Raw genomic sequence first — 26,670 nt, 5'->3', positions numbered from 1 at the left:
TGTTTGCAAAACAGCCTCACATAGGCTCATTAAAAGCTGCAAAATGACTTCTGTAGGAGATTAAAGGTAATCTGTTGTAGATGCTGCCTTTATCAGAAAATGCTTTTGAAGAGCTGTTACTGAAAACGATACAATTATACAATTATATGTGATTGTTTTCCACCTGCAAATGCAGTTCACATTTCATTTTCCTTGGCTTACCTTGTCTTCTGCTTCAGTCCTATTTCAGGTGAACAAATGCTCTCATGCTAAGAGACAGACTGGCCATATGGTGCTCTTTAGCTGTTTTAAATAGTAAAAAATGGATTTTGCAGATTTGCCTCTTGCTATGAGTTGCTCCTCAGACCATGGAGGTGTTGCATGTTTGTTTCTTGGATTCAGGATTTTTCTAACATCTTAATGTAGAAATAGTCTTACTAAAACTGAGATGCTTATATTTTACCAGTTCTTCCAGCATCTACTGACTTCCTTCTTTCCAGAAATGTTCTTCTTTAAGAGCTTCATTCCGTAGTATGACATGAACTTTTCTGTACTAGTACTTCACAGGGACAATAATCCTTAGCAGAGCTGAAATAAATCTTTAAATTTAATTGCTTGTTTTCTAACACTTTTACCTGTCTTGTTTCTTAAACTCCTAAGCATTCATGCATTGGAGATGATCAATGAATCTATAATCTTTTTTTTCTCCCTCCTTTCCTGTTTCTAGTTCTAACTTATTCCTAACAAGAATCCTCCATTCCTTTCAACTTCCGTAGCAATTCCTTCCTCCTCTCTTTTCTCCTGTCATGTCCATGGTCTCGCTGTGGTTCTTATGTGCCACTCTCCCAGGTACCTGAAGTGAGGGAGTGATGACACACATGGAACTCTTCAGCAGCAGAGGGAAAATAGAGTAGGTGCTTAGGCATCATCAGTGGCTGTGATTGGGTTTGATTCCTGTAGATGCCTGGCAGCTTAACCATCTGCTCCAAAAGCAAGATAAAACATCTTCAGGCAAATTAGAGGAGCAGCTTAGACAAGGTAACCATTGGTCACTGCTTACAGTGGCAGCACTGTGTAGAGGAGTTCTTTCTAGGAGCAATCAAACCATGCCTGTTGCTGGATTCTCATCTACTGATTTCAGGGGGAAAAAAAATCCAAATTCTTTCAACCCCTTTGCAATTGAGTTTAAGTCTGATTGCCAGTCAAAAATAAGGAATGGTTTTAATAAAAAATGTATTTAATATTAATGAGAAATGTGGTTTTGAGACTTTCTTTACCTGTTTCATTTTGGTTTTGCTTTTTAAAGCAACTATCTAGCCTTTGAAAATTTGAAAGACATCTTGACTGCATCATGTCAGTTCAGAAACCAGGAAAGAGAAAATCTGACCAAAATATAACACATTTTTAATACTTGATGATTTTAACTCTCAGAAGTTGGCATATAACTCATGATACACAAGTATATGAAATTTGTGATGGTTTCCTTAGAAATCTAACTAAGCCTATTTTTGTACATGCATTATTACCTACATTTTTATACGTTGTTTGCAGCTATTTATATTATATTATATATTATTTATACAATAAATAGTTGGGAATTTTGTCACTTAAATAGAGAAATGGGGACTAAGCCATAATAATTTCATGAAGCTGTTTCTTCTCCTTGATTCGTGTAATTCTAAAACCATGATCTGATTCTATGGAGAATTAGTATGAAATGCAGAGATCAGTGCACAATGAGAGCATAGCTAAATGTATTGAACCCTGTGGCTACCATGAACTCTGGTGTGATATCTGAAGTCTATCACAATCCATACTTTTAGAACTTATTTTTCGTGGGGACCTAATTATTTTGTATTTGCTGGTGTCCAGATACAGTGTAGACATTTCCTTGAAAGGAAGATCCAAAAAGAAAAAGGTTGGCCTGAATCATAATTCTGGCAGTTAAGGGACTATTCATTTAGTGTCATTATTTGAAACCTCATAAATCATCATGAATATACTATAGATTGCCATATTATTATGGATCCTATAAAGACTGAGAAAATTCTGATTTAATACAAGTTACGGAGGAAGGCAGTTTGGAAGGTGAGAGGTCAGAAAGCAACTCTGTGCTCAGAGTAATTTCATTTATAGGGTATAATTGCTCAATAAGACTAAGGGCTAATGGAATAAATAAATAAAATCACATGAGTGCATGTTGCTAGAGATTGGTGATTAGTATACAACCTTCACTGCTATTTGGAAGCAGAGCCATGAGCTCCCAGGCTGAGTGGTGGCTCCACCTGCCCTAACATGGGAAGGGCAAGTCGAGACAGCCAGCATCCTTCAGAGAATGGGGTTGCTATGAAAGAAAGGAAAATAGAGACCAAAACTGCTTGGAGAGAATTACTTTGCACTGAGGCAGCTTGCAAAAGAAACATCCTCGTGGTACAAAGGTACAAATTTAAGAATTTTCCAAACTCTAGTTATAAAGTTATGATCCAATTTTGCAATATCACAGGGATATTCAGAATTTGATTATGCTTCTGGTCTTGTATGAGCTGGGTTCCCACTTTCTGGCTTTCTGTCTTCAAGCAGCAGCTTGACATACCAAAGATTAAAATCTCACTGGGAGTGTGAGATCAAACTGAATGTGGTTTCATTTGCAGATCAGTCAGAATACCTTCAGAAAATCAGTTTGCACATATAATGAAATTTTATTTGTAATTCAGGCTGATTTTGCACCATTTTGCACCATTAATACTAATATTTCTGTTTTCAGGTGGATGTTGAACGTGACCCTCAAACTGCATACATTACACTTGTGATTAATAACACCAACACATTGCTCTCAGCAAACATCACAGATCTTATCCTCCTGGACAACATCACTGGTTTACATGTTGAAAAAACCAGTGGGAATAAGACCACAGATGGCATACAGATTTACAGGAAAAGTTTCTTGCAAGGTAACAAAATCTGCAGTAAAATACCCCTGATAATACGTGTCAAAGTGCATCTGTTAAAATCATAGTCTTTATTTATTTATTTATTTATTTATTTATTTATTTATTTATTTATAGTGGTGTAAATTATTTTATTATCAGTTAATGTAGGTGAAAAAAGTCTGGGAAAGGTTTTAGGCTGCATTGTCCAATTCTGTCAGCTCACTGTTAACTGTTTTGACTCCCACCTTTGAACAGCTTCCAGTCTTCCAGGCACAGAACTGAGCCTCCTGTGCTTTGTAAAAGTTGTCACCAAAAATTAAAGAGTTTCACAATTGTGTTTGTTCATTTTGGATATTTTTAAAAACTTCTGCAAAAGGCATTTTAATCATATTTTGAGCCATCTTTAGCCAAGTGTGGCATTTCAGCTTGCTGAGGTATTGAGGTGCACTGGAATTGCAAAAGACCATGCAAACAGGGAAAATGATTCATCAGAAATAAGGCAGCTCTTCTCAGTATCTGTTCTCTCCAAACTGAACAAATTATAAAGTCAAAGCAAGTCATAGAGAGATAAACCTCTTCCAGTTGTGAAGTCATTTTGTTCCTTTTCTAATTGGTAGCAGTTCAGTCAGTGCACACGTATTAAATTTTATCTTTCTTGATTTCTTCATCTCCTTTTTCCTAATCACAAGCATGTCAAAAATTATCAGCTTGCTTTTGGGAGGCATGGTATTTCTCTAGAAGCTTCAGAAGTGTTCACTGATTCCTGTTTATGATCAAAGTATCTCTGGTTATGATAGTTTCATAGTGAAAGATTTCCACGTAGAAATGGGAAATAAGTAGACTTGGGGCTGCTGTCTGATTGTAATTGGATAACCAAACTCCTTTTCTGATCACAGCAGTGTGAGCCATGGTACTGATTGCAGAACTGTTTTTTTTGGAAATGACAAGGAGTTGCTTGCTTTCCACAGAGATTTCCTGGAAACAATTATTCCTGAGAAAGAATAGAAAAATGGCTTGCATATCTGATCTAGTAAACTAAGTTGGAGCTGCTACATAGTCTATTTATAATTACTGAATCTGGAGTTGAAGCTAGCTTTTCCTGACAAATCAGTGTGAAAAATTCTGGAGTGAAAGAAAATCCAGCAGACCAAATTTCTGGAGAGATTTGGTCATTACTGTATTAATCCTGAAGTCAGCCCATATCTTGCCACTAGGGCAGGACAGAAAGGCTCTATCTACACCAGTCTATGTACTGTCATGCTCAATGTTTGCCATAATAATTTTTTCCTACTTCAGTGCATTGTGAATCAAAATTCACCTGAAATCTGTCAGATTTCTCCTTGGTTTCAACAAGGGGAGTATGAACATGTTAGTGGTTAAAATCTAGGCAGTCCCTTTGATAATAAAAAATATTTTAAAATAGTCTCATGTAGAGTTTTGATATCAAAAGATTATGCTTTTGAGTAGGTTGGGGTATGATTTAATGCAGTTTCCAGATCCTGGGCGAATTTGCTTTAATTCTTAGAGGCAGGAGACATGAAGAAAAGGATATTGCTGAGCTCAACTGGCCGTGAACTGTCTACTCTGGGTGTGTGGCATCTGCTCTGTCAGAAAGGAAAAGCTCCAGTGCTGTCCCAAGCCTTCCCCAGGGATCTTTGAGAAATTTTCATGGAGCAGAGCAAATCTATCCATATCCCTGTTTTAACAGGTGGAGAATACTTTGCAGTCAACTACTCTGCACTTCTTGATGCAGAAGAAATGTGGCATGGCAGGGTCTTGACACTGCCTGCAAAGCTAACTTTCAGGAGTTCATCACAGGTATTTTATTCACAGTTTTATTCTGCTTTTCACAGTTTCTGTAAAAAACAGTTTCCAAGCTGGTTCTTGCCTGTCTAAACAATGAGGCCATCATGTAGTGAAATGAAACTCTTAGGCTCTCTGATTGTTCACCATGAATTTATAAATGCATGAACTATTATTCATAGCTTAAGAAGTCATAGACCTCCTTAAGTAAAGTATTTTTGTCTGTTGTCTTGTAGCCTTTCTTTGTACTTTTAATATTTCTCTCCAATTTATTGAGCTGTCCTGGAAATAAGTGTCCTACATGCTTACATGTGTATTCCTGAAGTCTAAGAGAGATTGAAAGTTTTGCCATATTTTTATAATAAAATAATTTCTTTTAACTGAAAAACAAGTTGCAGCAAAGGAAAATGTCATTGCTCCTAAAAAAGAAGCTTTTTGGTATAAGAGTTTTCTGGGTCTGAAAGATTTTTCAGGGAACCTAAGAAATCTCCATCCTCGTTGATTTTTGAGAACTCTGTTGCACCTGGCTCTGAAACAACTGGTCTAATGCTGGAATTAACCCGGCTTTGAGTAGGAGGCAGGACAAGTGGTTTTGGCCAAAGTAAAATTTTTCAATTCTTAAATTGATGGTTTTTCTGTGCTTTTCATAATTGCATATAATTATAACTTGCAGATGTATTTTCATTTCAATTGCCTTTCTCCTTGGTTTTGGAGGAAAAAATGTTCCATGTGTATGGAAGTGGTACTAGAGTGGTGGAAAAGAAAACTTAAAAACACAGGACATGGTAAAAGTAGAGATTTGCAGTGTGAATTGATTTGCAGTGTGAATTGATTTGTACTGACTGTGGCTCCTGTTCTGTGAATTCTCAGTCAACTCAGATTTTATAGGCAAAGAAAAATGTAATACTTTGTGTATTGGGATATGGGGAGTGTATCCCACAGAGCAGCTGCTTCCATGTCTTTTAGTGTTACCCCTAAGTACACCCTGCATTTTGCTATCAGATTTATTTCAGCTTTAAGCTTAATGAGAGGTATAGTTAGAGAGAGGCTTTTCTAGAGACTAGGCTGTTTGCCAGTGGATTCTGATTTTTCTTTTAATACAAGTAATTTTTTCTATCTCTCTCAGAATAAAACACATCTTGTATCATTGACAGCATCATTTACCATAACAGAAGAAGAAAAGATCAAGGTAAATTCTGTGATTTGTTATTACATTGACTCTCCTGCTTATACTTCTGGACAATCTAAAGTAAATCCTGGGAGCTAAGGATGTGCTTATATACTTGTCTCATCACTCAGCTATTGGCTGGTTATCATACACAAGTTCTGCCTTCTCAGATTTTAAAAAGAAGAAAACAGGACTCAACGAAAGGGGTCTTTTTTTAAACCAGCAATATGGAAAATCTGAAAATGCCATTATGCTGCTTGCCATGTTCTTTCCTTTGTGGAATCATCCAAGCACAGGAAACTGATGAGGAATATGCTCACCTGCTGCTGTGCCTAGCCACCATGAGAAAGCTTTTTGTTATCCTCCACGTATTGAGGGAAGGTTTTTGTATGATGCTGGTACTCAAGCCTGAGAAATAAAACTGCAGAAAGAGTGACATAGTTTATGCTTCCTTTCATTTTTTAACTTGTCATTCTTCCAATATGACTTTCTGTTCTTGGCTTCTGAAGTAGTTCTGAAAAGTAGTTTTTAAAATGCCAAATAAACCTTCAAAATTACATTGATTGCAGCAGTATTATTCTTCTAGATAATTTTTTTATGAAAAAAAATCTCTACTTCATCCATCAGTTTAATTACTAGAGTAATCTCTTCCCCCAACTTGTTTTTCTCTCCCAGCCTCTCATTAACCCGATAGGCTGCTTTTGCAAGGGGTCGTTTTTAGAGAGGCTGTGAGTGGGTTCACGAGAGTACTTTGTGTTCAGGCAGAAGCAAGCAGTTTGTTTCACCACAGAACATTTTTGCCATGGTTGTGCATGTGGATAGGGCATGCCTGAATAGGTCCTGAGGACTAGACCACTCATTCCTTCCATGGACCTGTCCCATGAGTTTCTCTCTGCCTTTATGATAAGTAATCTGTTTGGACATGGGGCACAGGGACCTCTTGTTCCAGTATTCTCTTCTGCTGGGAATCTCTGCCTTCTCAGCTCTTATTACTGTAACAAATACATGTCCAGACATGGCTTTCTTGTAATTGAAGATCAAGTGCCCATTCTGTTAAAATGAAAGCCATAATTAAACACAATATGAAGTAAAACTATACATAAGTTAAAGAACTCATTGTCCCTGGATAACAATCTAGTAATATTTAAAAAGGTTGGGCATTTGTATAGCTAAGAATTACAAATGGACTTGCCATAAATCTATTTTTTGGAAACTCTTAGAGGTGTAAACTGTGAAGTAGGTGACTGGGTTAAAAAATAACTTCATGAATGTTTTTGCAAAGTTCAGTATGAATTGATTTGCAGCAGTTGCTGATGTCTTAAGCCAAGACTGTAAGCTACATTGGTCTCAACTGACCATGAAAATTTCTGCAATCTGTGAAATTAGCTCAGCTGCATTTGAATTTAGTAAATGAACAGGCTTTGTAACTAAAATGTGTGGTAAAGATATATGGAAAATACTGTAAATTTTGGAAAAATAAAGCTTAGAAATTATTTAACACATCATGTTTCACATGCACGATATTTGACTTGGGGCTGTGGCCAAGCATAAGGTGTTGTGGAATGAAACCAATTAGGAAATTAGGATTGGTTGGAGAAGGTGTGATTTATTCTATTTCGTTCATATTGTCAGCTGTCATAAATGCTCTCCATCTCAGATTTGTATATTAAAAAATAATTATTTAAGCCTGTTGATGGGTGTTTTAAAGTCAGTGCTCATATGTGGCTAAGTGGACAGTAGATGTTGACTTTGGGAATCACAAGTGAAGAATTAATTACTTAGTCGTGGCAGTGTCATGCTACATTGGTCCCATCAGCTTTCACATGATTTGCTTGAACACTTAGAAACTATGCTGTTCTTTAAAGTCTTACAAACCCTGTGGATTTCTCTTTTGTGCCATTGAAAGAAAGTGCTTGGTTGCCTGGAATAAGGTCATTTTGTGGGTTATGAAAAAATATGAGTTTTGCTCATCTGAGTGTCCGTGCCAGATGTCATCCCACAGCGCTTCAGAGCTTGTGAGAACTTTGTGCCTCTGCCCTTGGCTGGGGGAGTTTGAAGCTGAATGGGACATTGGTGAAAAGGGAAGTTCTCCCATCTAAGCATGTTGTATGGGAGAGATGATAATTCCTTTACACTGACTTTTATGAGGCTTGCTTCCCTCAGTGTCATGCAAAGCAGTGGGAGCACATCAGTTCTTGAAAGAAACTTGGGCCTGTAATGCCTATTCCCAGTGTTGGGATGGCTTTAGAGATTAGCTTAAGGGATGGTTTTGAGGCCTGCACATGTGTCCATGGTTTGAAGGTCAGTCTGAGTGGCCAACACTTGGTCTTGACTTGAGCCAGGGCTCTGGCACCTCCCCTGCACCATCCGCTGTGGTGCTTTCAGATGGGGTTGAGCATTTGCTGCATTTATTCTGCTTGGACTGACAGCACCCCCAAAGACATGGACTGTCCTTCCAGAGCCCATTTTCTTTCAGTATAAAAGCACAGACAAAACTGCCTGCCCTCATGCAGACTGACTGTCCCACCATGGGTCTCACCTTTTATTTAGAAAGCACAGTCATTCCGTAGCCAGTGTTTTTTCTTCACCAAAACTTAAGCTAAGCAGCTTCTTTCCAGCTTCACTGAATCCATAGCCTCATCAGATCCTTGCTTTCCCCAGAAGCCTAGAGAGATCCTTAAATTTCACAGAATGTGTGGAAATTAGACAAATGCAAGTGGGTTCAGACAAAATGATGAAGTGGTTTCAAAGCAGCTTTTTTTCCCTGAGTATTATCTATAGTATCTCCTGTTTCCTGAAAGTGGAGGGATCTCAGTCAGAGTCCTGATGTGAGAGAGGTATTAAATTGCAATAAATTATTTTCAAAATGTGGGCTGTGTTTGAATATTGTTTCCTGTGCAGAATTACTATTGACTCTATGGAATGTTGTCAGATTTCTGCTCCAAGAAAAAACCATACCCAGCTTGTGAGCAGCATGTTAATTATTTACAGTTCCTAGCCCCAACAGAGTGATCAGTTTGTGGTGAAACATTATACTAATAGCTGTGCTATGTTTTTCATTGCAGGATCTCATAGAACTAAACAAACACTGAATTAACTTTTGCTACACAGAGCATGAAGCAAAAATTAATTTTTAATGCAAGTCAATTTAAAGATTAAGTTAAGAGCCAAAGTGAAAGGTCTACAAAGTTGTTATTAGGCTTATGGTTCCAGTGCTCCTGCCAGGCTTTTCTGACTCAAGCTAATGCAGAAGCTGCAAGGTTGCACACAGATTGGGTGGGTGTCAGTTGAATGAAACTCGCATTGGTACTTTCTCCCTATGGCGTTTACTCAGTTTCATTGAATCAAGAAATGGCCATTAATTAAAGTAGCCAACATCTGATTGACTTTCCAGAGCCTGTAATCAGCATCAAATGCCATCAATTTCAATGAGACTTCTAAGAAGAGTGGCAGCTTTGGAAAACAGGCTGTTAAGTACAGGGCACCCAGAAGTCAGAGTAAAAACATACAATCTGTGAAATTCTCTTGCTTGAATTGCACAGGAATTTGGATAAGGTGAACATAGCAAACTGTGCTGACTTGGAAACGTATTGAAAATATACACTGATTTGAAAATATTCATCAAGATGTAGTAATAACATAAGGCTGAGAAATTCTGAAGTTGTGTGAAGCCATTTAAAAATAATTTACTGCTTGCTTACAGTCATGGTCTTTGAATTACAGTTATGATCTGATCTTTAAATATATCTAAAATAACATTTTAATTAAATTATCTTTTAATTTCAGATTTTATACAGCCATGCCATCAGTGCTTCAGGGTTCTTCATTGCTTTTTTCGTTTCCCTTGTGCTGACATGTGCTGTCTTTTTCATCATTTACCGAACCCAAATATTAAAATGGAGTTTCTGTAGTAAAAACCAGGTGAGTTGTACTGTCTGTCAAGGTAGGTTATTTAATTTTTTCATTGATCATATGTGAAGATATAACTTGCTAACTAAGATTGTCTGAAGAGTTTCTGAAAATTAATAAAAAGCCAGCAAGTGATGGATTTGTCTCACGTGTAATGTAATCTCTATAGCCTCTAAACTTCAGTGCAATCACATTTAGAGGTGAGTGTAGGAAAGATACCCTGATCAAAAAAACTGCTGTCAGTACCTGGATGTTGGCTCTAGATCTGAGGGGGATTACCCTTTGCCTGTTCATTTCTTTCTATCTCTTCCTCCCTTCTGTCCCTCAGAAGCAGAATGTCTCTGGGTTATAATAAGTTGCCAAGGGAGTAGACAACTTATCTTGAGCACAGCAACTTGAGTGCAAATATTTTTCTGATTATCAGGAATAGGGATTTGAATTTTGGTCTTAGTTTCTTCAACGTGCAATAGTATCTTCAGTGATTAAGCAAAACAGATGGGATTGAGTATGAAGTATTTTCATTGTTCTGTGCCAGTTTGAAGAAGGTATTTCAGTATATGTTGGATAGGAGAAAGAAAATAGAGAATCCGATAAATATTAATCGAGTTGGTGCAATTCCAGCTGTGCCTTCTACTAATTATTTTTGTATTTATGTGAAGTATAACAGCTTCATTGGGAGGGAGCTAGAGATGTTAGTGAGAATATTACAGTGATTGGAGCAGTCCTGACTAAGAGAGAGGGGTACGCTGAGAGGTTTGAACTCCTTTGTCTGCTGGAAGGGTTGTGGATCTCTCCCTCTGGACTGACCAGAGTAGCTCACAAATCACTTACAACCTTTCTGTAGTTGAAAACTACACCATCAGGAACTTCTGTTTATTTTAGGTCTGAAAAATTAATCTCTTTAAATTAAAAAGATGTGACTTGTTTCTTTTTACAAAAGACATAGTGATAATAAATGAATAAAAAAGGTCCAGCTTGGTCTAGCATCAGATATTTATAGCAGGGTTTTTACACAATATTATAAGCCCTCAGTCTGAAGTCTCTGTAAGGGTAGGATTAATTTTTCCATGTTGTTCACCTAATAATACTGTAATGTTGCCATAGGTAATTTGTATACCATGGCAATTTTTTAAAAAATTACCTAGAAAGTTTGAAGTGGAGACAACTTCCTAGAATATTTTCACAAGTGTTCTGTGTTCTCCATTTCTTCATCTTCCAGATCATTTCTTCATATTCCAGTTCAGTTATATACTAAAAAAGATCAGTCTGAAATAAAAGTAGTATATTTTATTTCAAATACATATCTAAATTACACAACCTCTTCATACTCTTTACAGCTTTACAGTTTGATGATAAGTAGAAACATTCTCTCCCAGAGTTAAATTGCAATAAAATTAGATCAGATGCTCATTATACATTTTTTTATAATCTGAAGTTTGCTACTTTTTCTCCTTTTTTTTTTTTTTTTTAGGAGATACAGCCTGATCTCAGCCAAAATCACAAACTGGAGCATTCTCAATTTAATTCAGGTGATCTCTTTAGTGAAGATACAATTATGAATGACCAAATCATTGATATTCTGTCCTTTGAAGAACCTGGGAATATGCGTCAGGCTTTAGAAGAGTAAGAATTCACTATTACATCACATTTATTATTTTTATAATTAGCCAAACCTCTGAATATGTTTTGAGTATCTCCTTTTTATTGTTTTTTTTTATAGTGTCTGTTTACACATATTACTGCACTACCTTAGATTTCTGAACTGTTTTAAACAAGCATCTGTGGGAATGGAAATCAATTATATTTCATATTGATTCATTTGTAGAAGTCACAACTCCATCTACGCCTTAGACATGCAAGTTCTCCAGTCCAAATAAACACCTTGCTTTGCCTCTCTGTGGTTCACTACTTGAAGGGAAACTTCTTGGTGTTCAGGAAAATATTGAAACACCATTGCTTAACACATTTTGCTTTCAAAAGGGTGGCTTTTGTCCTAGAAAGGAGAGCCCCTGCTGAGTACCAGCATTGTTGTTCAGCAGTGTATGTTGAAAACAGCTGGATCAGAGTCTAAGGTGTGACAGTTTGTAGCCCTGCCAGAAAGATACCATGTACCTGTGATTGGTGGGACCACTTGCTAGAGCACAGAAACGCTCCTGATACTGTTGAAAGGCTTTTTGACAGAAACATGCCACTGTTAAAGGTCATCTGTTCTTCAGTTGAATTTTATAGAAGGGTCTTATATGAGGATGAGCAGATGTTGTTTATGAAGTCTTACCATTATCTCCTGGTAAATGAGGTTTATGCAACTATAAAATCTGTAGAAGCTGAGAAGTTACAGGGCCATGGGGAGCTGAAAAAAACAAGTAATTTAAAATTGATTAATACATCTTTTTTTTCATCTTAAAAATGTCACTTTTCTTTGATGTTGGCTAACTATGAAATGTTTAGAATTATAAGGGTCATTTCTGCTGTCTACCTGGAACAATTTATCTCATCCACAGGAGAGTCTCGTTTTGAGAGTTGTGCTGTTCCTGATGCTTTATTCCATATAATTTTTAATGAAGATTGATATCTCCTACAATTTCTGTCATCTGAATACTCACCCTGCCTGCATAGATCAGAAGAATCTGGAGATCATAACAGAGTGGGAAGCTCCTCAGGCATTAATGCATAATACATATAGCAATAATACTTATTTATTATTTTATTAGTATCCAGGCTGAAGTTGGTGTTTTTAAAATCAGAGGTGAAATGTGATGACTTCACCAGAAGCAGAATTGGAATCTTTCATACACTCTTGCATTGTTGCTTTTCTGAGTGAAATAGTGAAATAACCATATTCTGAACTCTGTTACAACAGCAGTATTGTAGGTAGATGTATTTTTAAAACTGTTTTTCTGAAGATCACTGATTTGTCAGTGATAAAGCAATGCAGAGTTTCAAAGTCTCTTAAATGCTGTATTTTTAAAATGCTTTCTAAACAGACAATTGTAAGAATTTAAATACTCTCTCTGTACTGCTGTGGAGAGTTCAAGGAATTTGATAGGTGAAACTACTGCCAGATCCAATGCTTAGACTTTCTATCAGGTTTTCATGAATCTTTGTTTTCTGAAGAGCTTCTGGTCTCTCAGCTCAATTTATCATATTTTTCAGTTTTTTATTTAATTATTGTTTTTGGCTGTGTATCAGGAATCCTGTTTCTGGTTTTGTCAGCATTCTGACTTCTGGAAGGCTAAACTTAACCTGTGACTCATCCATGTGAAGGCATCCTTAGATAGCCCTCAAGTAACTTTCTTAGCAATTTCATTTACTGGTCTGATGTCTTGTATTCTCTGTAGGCTGCTGCATGAGCTGTGCCAAGTTCATGCTTGGCTGTGTAAGTGCTGCAGGACTGATGGATGAACTCCCCCAGTTCAGAGCTGGCTGCAGGCCAGTACAGCTACTGGTGTATCACAGAGCATCTTCAGACCTGTGCTAACACAGCAGGCAGCAGGCAGGGACCAGGGAAAGGCAGCACATCCCACTCTGGTGCAGGAGGCTGAAGAGTTTGGGCTTGGGCAGTCAGTAGCTGTTTCTGGGTGTTCAGATCTCACACCATTGCCTCTGCTTCTACTTTAGTACAGTTTGAGTCTCCTGCAAAGGTTTGTGCCTTGTCATGCTGCAGCTGTGTAAATCCCTGCCCTGAAGTGTTTAGAGTGTTGAGAGTGTTGAGACTGTTGAGAGTGGACCCAGCAGAAGGGCATGGAATGCAAAGGAAGGAAGAAAGGAGGGAGATGTTGAAGGGAGGAAGGTAGGGGGCTGCACAGAGGGGTCGCATTGACATGGTACTTTAGAAAACCACCAACAAAACACAACAAACTAAACAGACAAAAAGCCAGGAAAAACCCAAAATACAGCCCAGCTTACTGATAATGTATTACTACTGCCTCAATAAATGGATAGTTTGTGGAAAAAACCACATCAGCTGCTTTTGAAGACCTCTAATGCCCATTATGCTAAATTGGCTTTCTTTGCTTACTGTGACTAAAACCAGCACTGCAGGAACTGGTTTCTTTGTTATTCTTCTCTGACTCTCTCCATCTTTACTCCTCTGAAGTGTGACAAGGCAATACGGACCATAATGCCTGGATGCTGTGCTCCTGTTTCCTTCCTCACTGCAGCTGTCCCATTCTCACTGTGCCCGTGGGTACAGGACATGCTGCTCTGGCTGTAACAGTGGGTGCTGCTGGGCTGGGGTGCTTGTCTGTCTGTCCCTCCCTCTTACCATTCCCCTCTCCATCAGGAGTTGGTGCAGCTACTGTGCCTTGGGGGTCCAAGTCACTGCTGGAGACAAAGTGTCCACAAATAGCTGTAAATTATTTAATTACATGCTTTTCAAGAGCCATGTGTATTTGAAGCAATACTTTTACAGAAACAGCTACCATAGAGCTCCAGTCACTTCTGGGTACTTTTGTAATATGTGTGCTACTAATTGGCTTCTATTGGTAGAGGAGAGATGAGCCTTCTGAGAATGACAGGCTTTTCTGTTTTGATGAGAAAATGTCACATAAGAGGAATTTGTTTAATGCTTCTCTCTCTTTTAGACTTCAGAAAGTTGTGTCACAGTAGTTTCTTACATTTATAACTTCAGAATTAATTTTAAAAATGTGACTGAAAGCCATTAGTTATTTTTAGGACTGTTAAATTCAGCAGCTATTAATTCTTCTGTTCAAAAATTCTCTCTGTGGGCCTGTAATTTGAATAATAAGACTTAAATACACAATTACTTGATAGTTAATGAGAGGTTTCCTTTTTTTGTAGTGTGTTGTGTTTTGGTTTGTTTTTTCTTTTAATTAACTGTAGTTGCTTTCCTGACCCCAGCTGCTTTCCTGTATTCTTTCATTAGGTCTGTGGAGGACATAAGTTGCTCAGGCACTTTCTCTTCTCCTCTCTGTTTGGCATCTGGGATTCTCCCCTTCCAGATCTCTGACAGATTTTTAAAACCTCTTTCTCTTCAAGTGAGTGAAAAAGCTTTACTTTTGCTGTTTGAAGTTACATTTTCTATGTGTCTGTTCACCTTTCCTTCCCCCACCCTTTTGTGCTATTTACCTTCTGTACTGTTCTCATCCTTTCTCTGCATGCTTTGTCCAACAAAAGCTTTCATCTTTTTCATTGATAGGTTGCTGTCAGCGATCTGTACTTCATTAGCTTTCATGTTTCTATGATGCTGAATATGCTCAGGAATTGAGGCAAGACCTTTTAAGCATCAATTGTTGTAACAAGCAGAGTGCAGAGCATTTAAAGCAAATTATGAAATGTACCTTGGCTTGAGGAGACACAGTGTCAGCCTAGAATTTTTTTTCCCTATGTGACGTGAAACATTTAATCTGGTTGATTTTAAACATTGTTCTGAGGGACTTGAACGAAACCAAATGAAAGCATTCAGTTTTTTATATGTACAGGATTCCTGTGTTTATTGACTGTTGGTGTGATGCAGCATTCTAGGGGTGCCCTCAACCTCTCTGTTTTGAGTAAAGGGCTTGAAGCAAGGTTTCTGATGTGTGTGATGAGCTTGTCTCATTTCTGCTGGCTGCTGTGTGAAGATCACAGACCAGAAGTAGAGCACATCACATGGAAGGGAAGCTTTTAAGTTTTTACAGACATAACCCTTCTTCAGCTGCCACTGCCAAAAGGTGATGATGTGTTGTATTGCACTAAGGCTGTCTTTGAAGATGTGACCTGGGAGAGCTGTAGCTTGTCATTACTTTTTTCTCTGCTGTTACCTTGGTTTGGTGGAACAGTTCATAAACTTCTCTTCCAATGCCTTCCTCACCAATGTTCTGTCAGGAAAATGAAGGGTGTGAGTTGCAGGTTAAATACACCTGAGATCTTAGGAGCCTTTTTATTCTCTTGTTGACACACCAGCATCAGGTGGTTATTATTATTGCTCCTCTTGCTTTTTGCATTATGTGCAGTTACTGGGGTATTGCAGTTCTTCTTGAGGGTAAAAAAGCGTGGGAATCTTGCTTGAAATGGAATCAGGTTGAATCTATAATGACTTGCAGCAAGTAGGAAGAAGTGCTGTGGGAAGGCTGATGCAAAGAGAATAGGAAATGTTGTGATGGTGTTTCATTTTGGTTTTCATTCTTGGGGTCATTGATGAAAAAGTGGAAAAGTAAAAGAGAGGTGGGTGAGGAATAACTTTAATCTTCTTTGAAGCATGCTTTAAAAAAAACCCTATATTTTTGATAAGAAATAAATTATGTGCTATAAACTATGCAACAATGTGGTAGAGCTGTGAAGTGTTACTTTCCAGGGAGAGAGATCAGGAATTCAGTCTTTCACATCTCAGTAAGAAAGGGTTAGTAGGTGCTGGGGTGGCCATCTATCATTGCATGCTTGAAGAACAGAAAAATAATGACTAAGGAACTTGTTGTTCTGGCAAACAAAGAGAGTTGGAAGTTGTAACTAATAAAATTCTGAGGATGAGGTTATCAGTTCTGAGGTTATCAGTTTTTTGAGAAATTATCTAGGGGAACACTTGATTAAAATGTTTAGTTCTTTGTTGGGGGATGCTTGAAAACAAGGACGGTTCTCCCAGAAGAGAGATGTGCTTCAATTAAATTAGAGCTGCTGAACTTAAAGCAAGAAGTAAAACAGAAACATGTATCTGGTGGCTTGGATTTTGGAGGCTAATAATGAATTGGTGAATCTGTGAAGGAAAGCCTCCTACCACTGCCTCACAGTCATTAGAGAAATATTATAGCATGAAGCTCCCATTCTCTGAATCCTTGTTTTTGTTTAAGTACATTTACATAACTCTGAAACACTTCTTTTTTTTTTCAAGTTGTCATAAACAGCTTGATAATAGTTGGCTGTGTCAGCAAGAGTCCTGAGACTATAAACAAAATGACTTAAGAAAAAATACACACCTGTATCTGCTGTGTTGCTTCAGCATCCTGTTACCTTGATCTTGCCATCACCTGCCTCTGTCCTGGAGGGACAGGGATCTCCCCAGGGATCAGTGCCCTGAGGTACTTCACCATGAATGTAGGTGATTGTTACCCAAGAGAACTGTGTACCTCCAGCTGCAGTGTCCATCCTTAGACAGGGTAGAGAAGCTGGATGCTTGTGTTGCCTTGGGATACTGTAGCAAATATTAGCTCTTCAGATTACTGTGGGGACTGTTTCAGGCTCATGGTACTTCAATTGCAGGAATTTCTGTCCTGTATATAAGGAAGAGGGGATAAAATGGAGGAGATTTAGTAGCTGCAACCAACCAGCCAGCCCTGCAGCAGATTGCCAACGACATTACCAGTGTGTATCTGTGGTTTCAAGAAATTGCAACAGAAAATCAGTCTATGGTAGATGATTACATTTCAAAGCTAGTCTTCCAAATACTTCAAGTATTTGAGTTATTGTAAGAAAACAATTCCATCCTATCAGTTTCAAGACAAGGAGAGTACATCTCGTGCTGTCAGGGAGGCAGTGATAATATGTCACTGGTCTACTTTTAATTAAAACTTCACTTGCTTACATAAAGAAAGAAGAGTTTGGCAGAAAAAAGCAAAGTGTTTCTAGATTTGCATGCCTTCATTTATACAATTCTGAATGTAGTATCATTCCACTCCTGCAAGTCTTACCAAGATCTTTGCTATGGATTTGAAATTTATTCTGAGCTTTTTCTGTGGAAAGATTAGATCAGTAATTTAGCTTAAGCTAAAAAGTGAATGGGTTTAAGCTCTTAAAAATATGTTTTATAGGTCACAGAAATTCAGGTATACGTGGTCCACACACAGAAGAATACAGTGTTGTGTATTCATGTTATTTGACATGCAGGAGCAAAACTCACTGAGTTTTCAAGTGTGGAATTGAGTTCAGGTATAGAATTTAGAGTAATTACATTGTATATGAAATTAGAATAATTATCATTCCAATTTAACTCTAAAGATAAATGAGAATGTATTTATATGTAACATGACATATTGCATTTTCTAAAAACTTTCATATTTCCATCTGGTTTTAATGTCTTTTCTGTAACTCTATTAATGTTCATAAGAGACAGATACCAGCTATTTTATTTATACCAGTAGGTAATTGAATCTGTTCCCTCTTCCCTGCAGAGAGGGGAGTACAGCAGCTAAGAATATGAAACACTGATGTATCAATCTAGATGGGTCAGTGAGTTTAGAACTGTTTTACAAAGTCAGTGAAATTTATAGTCTATTCAGGTGCCCATTTGATCTGCTTCCCAACAGAGATAGTGAGGGGTTTTTTGGGAGGGGTCAGACATTTCTATTGGCTTTTATCTGAGGGAATGTTTTGAGTATTAGTAAAGAAAAGATTTTTCTTCTTCTGTCTGAAATGGAAATGGAAGTATGGACATACTTCATTAAAGCTGCTATAGTAGAAGTTGACTCACCCTGCTGTTTAATGAATTATTACTATCATATACTGTGATATTCCTGCACATCTCTGACTGCCATTTCATTCCCCAGTATTAAGTGAATCTAGATGCCATCTAGAGATTGAATGCTGTAGATACAAGGATCTTGTTTTCTGATAGAAATAGCCCATAATCTGTGATTTTTAACATCCTGATTACCTTTGTACAGTTTGGAGGTTTCCAGCCTGACTCGGGCAGATGCTGATCTGGAGGCCAGTCGCACACAGATCTGTAAGGAAGTGATTGCTATGATGTTGAAGAACATGGTCTTAAATCACAGCCTCTTTCCTCATGTGGAGAAGAAGATAAGTTCAGTTTTCAAAAAGCGGTTTCTTGCAATGGAGAAAGAGATTCAGGAGGAGTATGAAAGGAAGATGGTGGCTTTAACAGCTGAATGTAATCTGGAAACTAGGAAGACAATGGAGGCTCAATGCCAAAAAGTGAGAGCTGCAAATGAAGAGGCTGAGGAATTAATGAAGAAAATTAATGAAAAGGTAAATCTGGTTTTAAAGCAAGATATTTTGCAACATATATAATTTTATGGAGATGGTTTCTCTTTTAGACTAGAACAGCTTAGTTATGCTCCTAGAAGAGTAAAAATAAAGATCTACAAATTTGTTCAAAAATTGAGGTGTCATGGTTAGGGTATTTGTTATTAAGAAATTGTGTTTAGTTTTGACACAAGAAGTTTTTTTAGCTGAGTGTGACCCATTAAAGTACTCTAGTATGTTGAGGCTCTCAGGAACAACTTTTATCAGGCTGTTGCATAGAGAAAATTAATGACACAAGGCTAGTGTGCCAGTAGAATTTCTTGGATGTTTCCAGGTGAAATTTAAATTGTGACTCTGTGTAGCTTTCCATACCAGTAGGATATGCCTGAACTAGAGGTGCTATAAATGCAGGAAGTGGGAAGGACCAGATACTTGTGGATACCATAAGGATGAAGTGAACTGTACTCTGCAAGAGACTTTTTCCTTCTATTGGGTAGAGGAGGAGTCTAGACCTCACTGAGATAAGTCCTACCTTTGCAGAGAGAGGGGCCTGACTGAAATTCAGTGTGTGAACCCACACTAAATATACTCTCAGCAAAGTGGCTTTGCTTTGTAAGAAACGTATTGGTGTTGGTTCAGTCTGATTTGTACTGAAAATCCTAAATAGTAGGAGTCAAGCAAACAAGACCAGTCCAGTACCTGTCCTGATCCATTTACCATGTCCAATCATGTTGCTGATCACTTTTCTGTCTGTTGAAGGATCTGGTTTTATACTTGCCACAGCACATGGACCAGAAGGACATTCTGGAGCAGAAGGGTTGGCTTGCAGCCATACTCCTGAGCAGCAGGTGTACTGACACCCAAGGGATGGCAGTGGAAAACAGCTAGAGCAATAACCTCTTCCCTTTCTCAGCCAAAACATAGAATTTATATTCCTTGCCTTTTTGATTAATTATTTGCTGCCTGCAGTGTGTCTCTTGGGAATGAGAAATGAAGTGTGGAGGGCAGTTCTCCTCAAGATAATTGGTATGAAATTTAGCACGACTGACAGTGACTGTTAGGTAGCTCTGCTGGCATAAGAAACGTTCTTTGCTCTGTGGGACATGTATGTTTTGATTGTATAATGACTTTATGCCATCTGAGATTAAAACTATGAATATGTAAGTCTTAATAGAGAACTAAGAAGAAGTATTTCTGGCAAAGATGCTTTTAAAGTAATTGCCATTTAATTCTACTCCATGGTTGGAAATGTAAATCTAAAATGATGCTCTTGGATTAATTTGTAGAAATTGATAGTTAAAGTAGGTCACCAATAATAAAATCTTCTAGAGAGATTTTTAGTAGAATAGAGTTTTTTCCTAATTTATGTTGTTTTTAAAATTATGCTTATTATTATTTCATTAGTATGCATTATATGAGTCTGAGTCTGTTTAATTTTAATAGGATTTCGGGATTGGTGAAACCTAAAAGATTAATTTAGTATATAGTCTTTCTGTTGAATTTCATGCCATTTTATATGATTTATCTTATATATGACTTGTGAATTCTAAAAGGACTTCATTATGCCTTGGGAGTGCTATCTGGGTTGGAGACTAGCAACTGTACAACCCTGCCATCCAAAACAGGTTAAAACTATGGAAAGTGTACAGATTCAATATTAGCCTTCACTTAAACCTGAAAGGACAGTAATTAAAGTATTTTTAGAATTTATATGAGCTAGTAGCACTGATTCTTTAAAATGTGTTGAGTTCTGAAAATCCCTTCTGATGCATTTATTTCTCTCTTCTCTGCAGCCTGCTGTAGAATACAGAAGTCTTCTGGACAAACTTCACAGACTGGAGCAGGACTGCCTGAAGAGGTTCCTTTTTGTAAAGCAGGAGGAATATTTTGCAAAGGCTTATAGAGAGCTGGCTGTTACCCAAAGAAAGGAGCTCCATACTATCTTTTTTACACAGATAACAAATGCCACTTCAAAGGGAGAACTGAAGTTGGAAGCAGCTAAAACATTAGTGGAAGGTTACTCTAAAATACAGGTAATATGATATCTCCATTCCTAACCTAAAGGCAGAATACAAACCTGCAGTAACTTTAGAGACGTTTCAGGATTAGTGCTATCCCTTTCATAACTAGTTTTCGTAGAAAGTATTTTAAAAAATTATAATTCCTTCATTATGCACATCTAGACACCTGCACAGCTGTATATTGAGGCATATGCACAAGTTCAAACCCCCTAGGCATCAAGTGCTCTTGCATACTTCAGAAGATGTACTGAGCTCCCTAGTCCAAATATGTTGATTATTGAAATTGTGGTGTGTCTGAAGTACTATGATTATGTACTTAGAGGGGTTGAGTATCTTCAGGTTATATGATCAAGAGGTGGTGATGAAGAGTATGTTCAGGACTTTAGTTTTGCTCTCAGTTACATTTTAAATGTCTTGCAACAGAATAGCTTGAGTTGTTTCCTCATGGTTTGCTTTTTTGTTTATCTGGTTTTTCCTCCATTTGTGTTGAAATTTAGTGCTCTGATTACAAATGTTGTGGGAAGTTTTCTTCTGGCTGCTTCTTGAGGAAGAGTATGACTGTTGTGATCCTGCAGGTTGAAGGGGGAGGTTAAGAAGCAACATCTGGAAAGTATATGTCAGTGAATGTAAGGCCCACTCCTAAAACCTGATGCACAACCTTGTATACAGAACCTACCACTGGCCACTATCAGAGGGAGATGCAGCAAGCACTTTGTTCAGAAGATAGTTAAGCAGCCAGGTCAAAGAGATAGAGCAAGTAAAAAAGGTTTTGATTGTGTTTTGGCTGCTCAGACCTGGTCATGTAACTAGCAGACCTTCTCTTGGCAATTTATGCTAGCAGAATGTCTGCTGTAGGCAGTGTGTGCCTAACTCTGGTCTCTGCCCAGACCCATCTGTAGGTATCTAAACCCTTCCTATTCCCCACTGTTGGAAGGCAGAACTTCTAAGCCAACCTCTGTGCAGTGGATGTGGCTTTCCCTATGCTGTACTCAACATACATGGAAGAGGATGCTTTGAAGCCAGCTTACAGACACCTTTGAAAATGTGACCCTTTATCTGTAATCAGACAGTACATCATAAAGACCAGTTCTGCTAACACTGGTAGGATTGCATGTATATGTAATTGTGGATGTCTGATCCAATGACCTGTTAACTCGGGGCACTCAGGATGTGCACTAACTGTTCAGGAAAGTACACACAGTATTGAGGTAATCAGGCAGAAAGCTCAGTACATTTTTTTATTTTGTTTTGTTGAAATAACCATAATCATTTGATGTGATCATTAGAGTTAAGTTGATACAAGCTTATTGTTTTACACTTGTAGGAATTTTTTAACTTTGCCCTATTAATGAACAAATTGGTCTGATTCTCACATGTGTTAGCTGAAATTAGTGTTGCATCTAATTAAACATTCACATTTGTTCACATTCTTTCCTTTAGGGTGACATTGAGGAGCTAATGGATTTTTTGCAAGCTGGCAAGAAGTATCATCTGAATAAAATATTTTCTTATAGAGAGTATCTTATAAGTAAGATACAGTCAAGGGATTCTCATGTCTCTGCTCTTATAAATGCTGCAGCAGCCCAGATATCAAGTCTCATTAATAAGACAGAAAGGTAAATAACTCAAGTTGTTTCCTCGTTAGCCATTTGATTACATTATCTCGCATACAGCAGACTTTTGAAAAATCTTTTCTGTGTTACCTAGCAAGAGAGTTGCATAAAAATTATATCTTTTAGTTAATTCTAAGAAAATATTTTGTAGTTGACTTTGTTAGTTAAATCCCAGAGGTGCTAAGGTGAGGTTTTGTTGTCTGTGTCCTCTTTGTACAGCACAGAGATGAATTGCTGGAAATACATATAGTAGCTATTTGTAATTCTGAGCTCAGTGGGAGCCAGACTCATGTAAGATTCTCAGTGTCTTTATACATTCATTATTTGTGTAAAAACTCATCAGTCATGTGAAAACTCATGTCAGGGTCCATTGCAACATGTACCAGTGAACACAATTTGTCTACATACTTTATGCACAAATATCTGGATTTAACACAAAAGAATAATTTTGATTCACTTGTGATTGAATGTGTTTGAGGAGCTGGATGTACAGTTTCTCTTTTTGAAGTGGAAATCATGAATATCTTCTAAAGAAAGTAGATTGAGTTTATAAATAATATAACTGTAGGATTTTGACTAGCAGAGAATACACCTGTTGCAGGGAATTAAAAGGTATTGTCAGGGAAGTAAAAAAGTAAACTAAATGGAACTAGACTGTTGTAATACATGCATTTAATTTATTTGGGATATCATAGCAGATCCAGGCTGATTGAGTACTCTGTGATAGGATTCTCAGAATCATGGTAGAGAGGTAGAAATGGTGACTCAGCAGACACACAGAGATGTCATTATTTAAAATTGTGTGGCTGTGCAGAGCGCTGAGAGAGACATCGTGCTGCTACCCAGGGAACTGTGTTAGTTTGGCATGTGGAGAGATTACTGAGGAGCTGCCAGGGCAGCAAAACATGTCAGTGTACGGGAAAGCAACCTAGCACTGCTGCTGTTGGTTCTGTGCATGCAGCTTTATCTCTATATTTGAGATGTCTGTATTGATATCAGCCACTGACAATATGTGAAATGTGCATTAAGAGAACTAGATGAACACTGATCTTTATGGTGTGTTTTTTCTTCCATAAAGGTAACTTAAATTAAAAACAATTTAATATTAGAAAGCAGGAAGTCTGTTAAAAGCTACCAAAGATTGCATCTGTTGATGTGACAAAATAATTTATCAGGATTTTTTGGTATCTTTTCCTTGTTTTTCTTTTTTATTTTCCTGTGTTCTGCCTCATTGGAATCATACCCTGAGTTTAGCTTGAATCACCCTGATTTAGCCTCAAGATTCATTGGTTGAAGAGGGCTTCATCCAGTAGTCTTGCACCATTTTGCTAAGGTCTACAGTTGTGTGGCTCAAACACAAAGATGTCCTGGAATAGGAAATACAATTCAGACACATCTTTCACAGAGTTCCCTTCCATCAGTTCATGCCTGTCTTTGGAATTCTATTATAAGGTCTGAGATGTTTTCAGAGATGATGTGGTTATGTGAAAAGCCTTTGTGAGAGCCTCACTGTGTGACCATTGCAGTGAACCACTGGGACTTCTTGAGCTGGAAAAATTGGTTTCACCCATTGTTTAATGTCTTTAATGTTATTGCACCTAGCAGTCACAAAACAAATCAACTGTAAAACAGAAAGTGTTAGTTAATCAAAGACCTAATGGGTCTCATCCCCAAAAATGTATTAAATGTATTAAAAAAACCTTCCAAAACCCCTAGACTTCCAAAAGCAGCAAGCATTATTACCAAGATTAAAAATTAATTTTTCTAGCACTCTGCTATTAAACTTTTACAGTATGCATTGGTTGGTTGTCTGTTGACAAAGGACACGTGTCAATAGTTAGAGATAGCATTTGTAGAGAAGTAATCCCGTTTTTCTCTCTGGGCCTAGAACTAGTTATTTTCCTGTTAACTTCCCACACCTGCTGCAGCAGTAATTCCTCTCAGACAAATGTTGGCCAAACTCTTATAATTCACTATTTAGGTTGTGTTACTGTAAAACTCCAGAATGTAGTATCTCAGTTTATTTGTTAGTGTTTTATTTTCTACAGGCAAGCTGAAATAACCTAGTATAACTCATGAGAAATTCATAATTACATAACATAGGCTTCTATTTCAGTTTCTAACTAGAAAGTGATTTTGGGAACGTTTACAAATTGGAGCATTAAAATGTGAGCAGCAAGAGAAGTCTGGTCTGAATGGTACTTTAAATTTGTAACCATAGTATCATTTTATTTTTCACCTTATCGTTGAATCTGCTTTTCTAAATATAGATACAGCTCTATCATAATCTGTTTTGTCCAGCTTTATAATGGAGTGCCTTAAACTTACTGTTACAAATGGAATTCTAACATAAAAGACTTAAATGGAGAAGAGAGAAAAGGTTAAGATTAGGTATACCACTGTTAGATGCAGATAAACCAGCAGATAGATATTGAAGGGAGTAATCTTTTAAAAATGAAGTTTTAATAGTATGTTTAAAATTTATCAAATAGCAAAGCAATTTCAAATTAACATGAAAATATTCTGTGTGGCTAGCAATGAATGTTTTTAAAAGTAAATAAACCAAAACCAGTTCTAGGGAGAGCTGTGAACATTTCAAGTGAAATAGAGCAGCTGTATTTAAATAAAATGTCCCATTTCTCTGGACTAGTTTTTGAGTACTCAGTGTCTTTCAAAAATCAAGTCTGGACTGCAGTGCCAAAAGGCAGGAAAGGAGAACTTAAAATATCTGTAATGTGGGTTTGAGGGATGGCTACATAAGCTCTTTATATTTTTTCTTAAAGAATGATGGGCAAAAGGTACTTGAGGTAGTGTTTATCTTGAGTTGTCCTTGTTATCAACAGAGGTGCAAGGTTCTTGATGCTATTAAATTACAGCATCTATAAAACATCGTGTTATTCTTTTGCCAGTATCTTCTTTTTCACAAGAAATTTCTTTCTTCTTCAGTCTCTTAAAAGTTGAATTCAGTTCTTGTGACTCATTAGGTAAAAATGGTTGCAAGCTCCTTTATAAATTTATCCCAAAACCTTAAAAAAAAATTTTAAGACCTCAAGAATTTCCTGTGCATTGTGTTCCTAAAGTGGTCAAAAGATTGAAGCAAGCACCTTATGCTGGTCTCATTCTTCTTAATAATCACCATTTATATGGGCTTTGTCCATAGAAAGTAATTTTCCAATGGTGTCTTGGCTGGACATTTCTGGAAGTCAGCAGTAATTCATCAGTATGAAGCTTTCTAATCATATGGAAACCTTTTCTGCTTGTAGCACTCTGCTATTTCGGGAGGGCATTTATTGCCCTGAATTATTTACAAGAACTGTGATCTGGAGAACAACAAGATGCCAGATCAGCAGGTGGAATCCTGGTGTAGCTGGAGTAGCATGGGCAGAGGCATTCAAGTTCTCTCTGTGTAGTTTCTGTATAGTGATGTGATTCAGCCTCCATGGACATTCAGGCCTGTACAGCTTTTCTGCTTCATATCTGTCTCCCTTTTGCTTTAATGATGCTCCTGCTCCTACTCTAGCTTTCATGAAACAATTTTCCTTTACTGGAGTCCAGCATCCTAGAACATTGGTTCTCTGTAACATCAAATACAAAGTCCTACTTTTTTACTTTAGTGCTCTCAGTCTGTATTTACTCCTTAATTTTTTGGCTTTTGTTCAATATAGAGAAGTCAAGGTCTGTCTCTGATTGACCTGTGATACAGCTGCTATTGGCTACACACTTCACCTCTGTACCTTCCTTGGTGCTCACTGCCTTTGGGTGGTTCTTTAAACATCCTTGGCATTACCACCGTATTCTCCTTCATTAAAATTCTGTTTGTTCTGTGCCTGCACGTTTCTTCAGTGATTAAATGCCTGGTATGCTGAGACCAGGCAGTTTATCATACAGTCTGTACTGTCTCATTACCTTTGTCCACTCCTTTTGTTTTGCATTTCTGTTTAGAGTCCTTTGAGACTAGGACATCTTTTATTCCTAATACTGTAATTGTTTTTATATTGTATGTATATGAAACCAGGAATTAAGGTGTCTTGCCAGGACTGAGCCTTTTAGGAATTACCATAACACTGTTTAATGTAAGTTGAACATAAACTGACACCAGCTTCTGTGATGGAATACTGCATCACCTACAGTTTTAGCTGTGGACATACTGGATCTCTAAATAAACCAACTGAAGTACTCTAGACCTTTTTTTTAATTCTAAAGATAGGTAGCTATATATCATCTTCCTATCCTTCTGTGTTTCATGACTTTTCTTAAACTTTCATTTGCTGTGTGGTTCCAGCACATCTATCTTTTTCTATTGCAGTCTCTTTTCACTGATCTGGACAGAG

At 37.5% G+C, this 26,670-nt stretch overlaps 1 protein-coding gene across 1 annotated transcript in view; it reads left to right on the top strand.

The window, feature by feature from the left end:
- The window catches only part of EVC2 (EvC ciliary complex subunit 2), a 61,515-nt gene that overhangs the window by 11,767 nt on the left and 23,078 nt on the right, over positions 1-26,670 (top strand). Inside the window, exons 5-12 of the mRNA XM_056490108.1 lie at positions 2,744-2,930; positions 4,618-4,727; positions 5,839-5,901; positions 9,667-9,801; positions 11,261-11,412; positions 18,384-18,708; positions 20,499-20,738; positions 22,167-22,342. Of these exons, the coding sequence (XP_056346083.1) occupies positions 2,744-2,930; positions 4,618-4,727; positions 5,839-5,901; positions 9,667-9,801; positions 11,261-11,412; positions 18,384-18,708; positions 20,499-20,738; positions 22,167-22,342 (1,388 nt within the window). The remainder of the gene's footprint in view (positions 1-2,743; positions 2,931-4,617; positions 4,728-5,838; positions 5,902-9,666; positions 9,802-11,260; positions 11,413-18,383; positions 18,709-20,498; positions 20,739-22,166; positions 22,343-26,670) is intronic.

This window comes from Oenanthe melanoleuca, chromosome 4 (assembly GCF_029582105.1).
Source record: "Oenanthe melanoleuca isolate GR-GAL-2019-014 chromosome 4, OMel1.0, whole genome shotgun sequence".
NCBI classification, from domain to species: domain Eukaryota; kingdom Metazoa; phylum Chordata; class Aves; order Passeriformes; family Muscicapidae; genus Oenanthe; species Oenanthe melanoleuca.
This window is presented reverse-complemented; position numbering and strand designations above follow the sequence as displayed.